Source organism: Trachymyrmex cornetzi, unplaced genomic scaffold (genome assembly GCF_001594075.2).
Source record: "Trachymyrmex cornetzi isolate Tcor2-1 unplaced genomic scaffold, Tcor1.1 scaffold121, whole genome shotgun sequence".
NCBI classification, from domain to species: Eukaryota; Metazoa; Arthropoda; class Insecta; order Hymenoptera; family Formicidae; genus Trachymyrmex; species Trachymyrmex cornetzi.
Genome location: NW_017295773.1, coordinates 181926 through 189496, shown reverse-complemented (window position 1 = coordinate 189496; position 7571 = coordinate 181926). Strand labels below are relative to the sequence as shown.

The 7571-nt window shown below is 35.1% G+C and overlaps 1 protein-coding gene across 1 annotated transcript in view; it reads left to right on the top strand.

Annotated features, from left to right (window-relative positions):
- The first annotated feature begins 1217 nt into the window (after positions 1 to 1217).
- The window catches only part of acj6 (abnormal chemosensory protein 6), a 44889-nt gene continuing 38535 nt past the window's right edge, over positions 1218 to 7571 (top strand). The window contains exon 1 of the mRNA XM_018517373.1: positions 1218 to 1447. Coding sequence (XP_018372875.1) covers positions 1286 to 1447 — 162 coding nt within the window. The 5' untranslated portion in view covers positions 1218 to 1285. The remainder of the gene's footprint in view (positions 1448 to 7571) is intronic.

The following is a 7571-nucleotide window of genomic DNA, read 5'->3' as shown; positions in this document are numbered from 1 at the left end:
CGGCAGTGGTGGTAGTAGTGGTGGGTAAAGCGTAGAAGTAGAAGGGTGAAGGGATGACGCACACATACACCTACGCAGAGACGAACACACACGAGGAAGGATGGACAAACGGGTGGTCGCGGTTAGCGACACCCATGCGAGGCCTGAAAGCAAGGGCAAAGATGGCCGACGTGCATGAGATTAGGGGCGCAAGCGTAACCGCGCGAGGCTCCGCCCCCGTTCGGCGAAGCTCTCCGTTTTGCTGGCTGATACCGAGCTCACCCCCTTTGCTCTCCCTCCCGTATATGAGCGCGAACCCTAGCATCGTGGGCAAGCGCCACGCTGCCGCATCATCCAGGACCACCAACCCCCGCTGCAACCCCACCAGTACCGCGTACACGGACAGCGCTCCTACCATCCCCCTGGAAGAGTTCATCCGCGAAACGCTCCTCGCTGGCCAGTCAGCGCCAAAAAGTGCAGAGCTTCGGGACAAGAGTCCGTGTCCTACCCTGCGCGTAATCTTTAAACCCTTGTATATGGCAGTGACGAGCCGGTGCTCCGTCTCTCTCCCTCCACCGGTGTCACCCCCGGGAGTCTTGTGGGACACGAAAAATTTGGTGACTTCACCGCTCAGTGGATCGCCTCGATCGGTTTCCGCGGCTCTTCTTTGGCGGGAACGTTGAGCCGTAGGGTGGACCCTGGTGAACATCGAGTGAAGTGTCTGGTAGCGGTGCAATCGATCTTAGTTTCGTGGAAAGGAAGGTGCTCGCGAATACGCGATCGTTGGTGATCGTTGCTTGTCATCGGTATAATAACGCACACAGGTGTTTCTTAGTTGACTGTGTAGTTATGCGAACGGTGATGTTCCATCAGTGTCCAGTCTAAACTGACGATCGAGATGTGGAGCCGCGGATCTCCAATCTTCTCCGTCGCTTTACAGATGGACTGATCTCTCGGCCAAGATCTCTCTCGACGATAAGTGGGTGCATCGTCGTGCGGAGGTGCTGAGATCTCTTAATCATATCGGATTATCGTATCGGTGCGTTCTAAACGATTCGACTGGACGTGGCTCCATTCGATTCGGCTCACTTTGCACGGTGAAAACGTGAACGGTGTGAACAACGTACTCTATTTGAAATCACGCTTCGACATCCAGACAATTTCATTTCACACAGATGCGAATGCGTCTTGGAAGCAAGAAGCGCAGCCGTCGCTGCTGGTGTCACGCTTACCGTTCCGTCTGAGGGTACCGATTCGGGAATCAACCGCGGACCCCTAAGCCGGGATAGGCTTAGCGGCACGCAGAATGATGTACTCACCGGACAAGATGATGGGGAGCAAGGGACTCCACGGGGCACCGATCACCGCCCCGGGATGCTTTCCCTCAGGGAGATACTCGCCGCCGCCTTATCGTGCCGCGCCGGATCCGATGCCGCCGCCGCCGAGGCGATGCATGCCGAATTCTACGGTGAGTGAAATTACATGTTTCCCACTACACATTTGCCAACCTCATGTATCTTTCTCAATAGCATCGAAGGTCATTGTAAAACTTTTCGCGAGAATCTTCATCATTTATCTCGGATTGCGGCGTTATCTAATGTAGTCGAGATGTAACGTGATAAATGTGAATTAATATTCACAATACTAAGATGGGACGTTTCTTTCTCTTTATAGAGTATATATTTTCTTATCGTTCTTTCATATTTTATTGTACTAGAAATACAAGTATTTTATCCTGTACTAGAAGGAATCAAAATGTGTCGAAGCAGTTCTAATACAAAAATCTTTTTATACATACATATTTATGTAGCAACAGATGAAAAAATAAATTCTTTAAAACTTTTTAACTATAAGCCAGCGTGTGTATTAATCGAACGCAATTGTCATATTATAGAGTGAATGATACAAAATAATATATATAAAAAATAGTAAAATACAACTTACTGGATGTTTCTTAAGTCAGTCTTAAGTTTCCTAGTAATCGCATTACATAAAACGTTTCATGAATATTCTAATGCGTTCAATAATAGATCAAGTTTAACTTCATTCATCGATTATGTCTCTTGCGTCGATGAAGAAACAGTAAATTAAATCAAGATTTCAACTTTAAAAAAGTGCATATAGCACATCAGTTACCTCTGCTTCTAAAATTTTTAACAGTATCACAGTAAGATTTGTCAAAAAAAGTTGAAAGTAGTACCTTTTTTTAAAAGACCTTTTTCTACTCTTATTAATTCAATTCAAGGTATTCAATTATTCAGTGAAATAAATATTTAAATAATACTGACCAATAATATATATATATATATGTATAAAAATTAATGAAATTGAATTGTTTTATGTAAATTATTTTATAATAATATTAAATCATGGTATATAAACAAATTAAGATATAATTATATTAAGACATAATTTGTCCTATTTCTTAAGAATTGAAAGATATCATAAATTAATTAATTCGTTAATGAAATCAAAGAATAAAAAAAAAATACATTCTAAAAGAAATTAATACTCTATCGTCAAAAAGAATGAAAAAAAATGAATTTGTTCAATAATCTAACCAAAGGTCATAATAATCTACTATAGGATATAGTAATTGCATATAATTTTGCATCATAGCAATCAAAGGCAGAAAGTTAACCAATATTATTTAGCGTTTCTAAAATACAATGTATAATATACATTTTAGATTTAACTCGCTTAATGCATTGTATAATCTATGCGACGCACATGAATGTATTCGTGATTACATTGTATTATTTACCGCGCATGCAATATTACACGTGTTATTGTAGAACTGATATGCAATCTATTTGCAGATATTTAAAATGCGTTTAAAATGATGAACTGAAAACGTAAGAATACGACACTATAGAACATTTAAAGAAGGTGGCGAGCTACGTCGTTGAAATTTCTCTCTTCATTCGTTTTCATTGCCCGACACTTGACCGCATCGGCATGCTGTATACTCATATTTCTCATACTTACTGGTGACATGTAGACACACTCAATTTTAGTGCGAATATATCTATAAATATAACTGCGGGAATAATATCAAGAATACGTACGAACTCATGTTTCTTTTTATATATTCATGGATCAATATTTCTTCCAAGTTTCGTCTATATTTATAAATCATCGCCTTTCTGATAAAGTCTGGATCCGTTTCTTCAGAATTGTGTTTAGCTAATGAAACAGATGTTTCTAAAGAGTTCTTTTTTATTGTTTTTTACATGTATTCTAAGCTCAAAAATGATTAAGCAAATCCACCAAAGATTGCGTCGTGTTTTTAAAATTAATGTGCATTTGTTTAATTATATGAGAATTATCATATAATTCTCATATAATTTCATATCAAAATCGTATAATTATCATATAATTAATTATCATTGGAAATGTATAAAAATATAATTGACAAATTATATTTTTTCAATAATAATAGCATCATAAATGTAGCTACTATATTAAAAAAATTTATATCAGAATATATTTCATAAAAAATAGATATGAAAGTAAAAGAGACATTTCAAAATTGCTATTACCGTTTACCACTTACTAATAATAATAATAATTTTACGTGTAATATATAATAAATACTGTTAGCATAAATACAGCAACTTAAAAATGATTGTAAAACTATTAAAACGCAACCATTACCTACAATTACTGAAAATTCCTATTTCTATAAAACAATTTAAGTAATACACACATTTAATTTAAGTAATATTTTCAGAAATTTTCATCGCGATTAGTTCTTTTTAAGTTCTTTTATCTCTTCATTAGAGACAAAAGAGACTTATACCAAACGGATTTTTTTTAAAAGCAAACATGTATTGTGTGTGTGTGTGTGAAATTCTATAAATTTTATAAATATACTTTAAAAGACCATCTCTTTTTCACTGGCGAGTGATTCTGCTTTTAGATTTGAAATATGTGCAATTGGTCTGAAGGTTCTTTTATAATAATAAAAATAAAATTTGATAAAAGAGAATCTAGATCATTCTAATTTTTTATATCAAATAGTTATGAATAATATTCCCTTTACAAGATAGTAGTAAAAAAACTTAACAATTTCATCGAAAATACTTATCGAAAATATTTCATTCATACAACATTTACCAGAAAATATACGTAATTGTATCTGAGATATAATAATAGCAGTTTAACATGTTTCACTTGCCCTGTACAGATATAAGCGTTATTTTTAATATAATTTTAAAAAATTATTGAACTCTTGAACGAATTTAATTAGGAAATCATAAATAAATATTTCAGTCACTAATTGATATGATTAAATGTCGTTTCAATTTCGAGGAATTTTTAAAAAAAGACTAATGTATGTTACATATTGATAATAAAAAAAAAAACTAGTTGACTTATATATAATAGCGAATTCGATTGAAGCACTCAGTGCGTATTATTGATACACATTAAAGCCGTTGTATATAAATTGACGTAAAGATGTGTATTTAATATAAATATATAAGAACCGGTTAAACTATGAAATTTTCTATATATACACTATATTGTACTGTAAGATAAAATGTGTATTTTATAATTCAAGATATTTGCAATGCACTTTTACATTCAGATTAAAACAATGTACAACGTTTTTATAATAATATACACCCGTCTGCACTCTCTCTCTCTCTCTCTCTCTCTCTCTCTCTCTTCTCTCTTCTCTCTTCTCTCCTCTCTCTTCTTTCTCTCTAATGCGCCTAACCGAATTTTTGCAGTAACTGATTTAATAATACTAATGTGTGTCACTCAAATAATAAAGAGAGTCTAAATTGATAGAGAAAAAAGACTGACAACACATTGTAATAAATAAATAATTTTTTACTTTATAAACTTAAAACAAATTTAATTTTTATTTTTAAGCTTGTAAAATTCTTCTTTTTATCTCTTCATATGTAGAGACAAACTCGGAGAATTATGTCAATCCTTTTCTAATAAGCTTATCTCTAATTAGGCCAATTGAACAACTGAATATGATAAATGAATTTAAATTTATTTGCCGTGAATACCATTGTGAGTATAACAATCAATCGCAGTGATCTAATGGCGTTATATTGCATTACCGAGCTGTCGTAGAAACGCAGATTTGGTCAATGCAAAAGTGAAATTAGTCGGGGAAATATCCGTAGCGACAGAATTTGTGTCCGGCGAGAAGCGCTCAATAAAAATAACTTTCGATTCGCGATGCGGTTAAAATTAAACGTCTCAAGGTTTCATTTAAATCATATTCTACGGTTTGTCGAAGCGCTGCATTTAGAGTGTGCACGTAGGTATTGAGCGATATGTTTTTCTATCAAGGTCGAAAGAAATATCATTAAACGAATCATTTACAAATTATATCGCGATTGCATTGTCGGAAGACTTTGGCTCGTCAACGAGAGGAATTTGAACGTATGTACGTGTCGAAAAGCCTTCTCTTTCTACGTAAGAATATTTAAAATAAATGAAAGGAGAAATTTTTGATATTATAACGACGAGGATTAAACCGCTCGAGTAAAGTCTAGGATCTGAGCGGATATCGATTATTTTAATGTCTTACGACCCCTACGGCGAGTTTACTTAGTTGTGAATATGCCGCTAACTTTACCTTACTCTGTTAGTCCTTATAAATTTAATAAGATAAAGACATGAAAAGCATTCGTCATCATTTTTAATATCTATAGAATCATCGACGCAATTTATAAAAAAAAATGTTTATGTAAAATAAGCTCGATCCTTAAAAATATTATCTTCCTGTTGTCCTTTACTTTTCTTTCAACTGCAAATTCTTGAAACAATGGCCTGTTGCTATTACTTGTAACTCTCTAACTCCTTCTACAGCAGATGATTTATGGAAATCATACGTTTCTCAAACGTTTAACGTTGCAAAGTAAATCAATCCTGACATTTAATTTCAATCCTGGCATTCAATTTCAAGATGCCATTATTCATAAGTTACGTAAAAGTGTATAATAATTTTTTACAACTTAACATTACAAATGACATAATTTAAATAAGAAAGGAGATAAACATAAAATGAATTTTACACATTTATATTCACAATATTTATATATAATAATTTAATCATGTCTTTTTGCTATGTAAAAGAGAAAAAAGAAAAAAAGATCTTATTTATCCATTTTGATCCTATTCATCTCATCGAGTGAACTCATCCTATTCTATGGCAACACTTTTAATATTCATAAAATCCCCGAAACTAGAAAATATCTAAAAATCAATCAAGGATCAATCACGTTGAGACACGTTTTCTTCTCTATCCATTTCTCCAGTCGCACTCTCATCTCCCTTGTTCTTCTTGTCCTTCACTTTTCCGATCCCTCGACAGACTTGTCCGACTACCGAGGTCGAAACCAAAACCATATCGAACGACCAAAGCGTCGAGTTCCCTCCCCCGTAGCGTCGGTGCGATGCGTTCCCTGGGCTACATCGCGGGCTCCGCAGTCTTTAGTTTATTCATGTGACGTAATAGGATAAAAACCGTCGCTACGAGCTGAGTGCCTAGATGAGATTACAGCCGTACTGTTACACCCGGTAACGCGAATCCGATGTAATCGCCCCTTCCTTTGATTTTTCTGTTCAGTTCTCCCGATAACACGCGAGAGGTGGCTCCGCTCGGAACGCATCCCGGTGTACTTATACCATCACTCCTTCATCACCTCCCCTTCATCATCTCCCTCCTACCTTTTCCATTTCACTCGTATACTAATGCTTTATCGCCTTTTTCTTCTGAATACGATTTTCTAAGTACGAGTATCGGACACGACTAATCCTGTGATTGAGCTGTGAAACACCGAACCGGAAACATTCACGCATAAAACACTTTTGACACATTCCTTCAAGCGCTATATATATTTAGTCGAACGAGGAAAAGAGAATACTATCGATAATATTAGAAAAACTGCATTTAAAAAAATACAAATTTGCGTTTCAAAAAGATCGTCATAAATCAACAATGATTTAATTTATTCGTCTGAAAACAGATGAATAAATAGATTTCATTAGCTTATAATTTCTCATCGCTGCAAGTCGTTACTCGTTTATTTAAAATCTGTTCTTTTAATGTTTATATGAATAAAAACAGTCAGATGCACTATTTTTTACAGTTATATTTTGAGATCAATCTAAAATGTCCGATCTCTAATAAATATGTTATAATCTTCAAAAGCTATACGAAAATTAAAGCAGCTAATATTATCTTGAGATTAATTCAAAGAGGAAGAAAATGAGATTGTAATCTTCAAATATTGTAAACTTTTTCAGAGACAATTCGCTGACAAAATGGCAACAATCGATCGGTGATTACTGGTCATTCGGGTGTATATTTGTTGTGATATCGCGCAAGCGCATACGAGCGGATGTTCGCGGTTAAAAGAAGGTATCGATGAAGGTCGGTCGTTAATTGTCTATCGCTATTAATTGTCTATGAGCATCAGGCGTGGTTTTCACCTACAGTGTTAATTATCTATGATAATTAATACAGGAATCCATTACGTATTCATCGGCTTGATGGTAATTATTCACGCTTCGTTGGATGTTACTTTGCATGTTTTCTGGTTGACGAACCTTTCATCCGG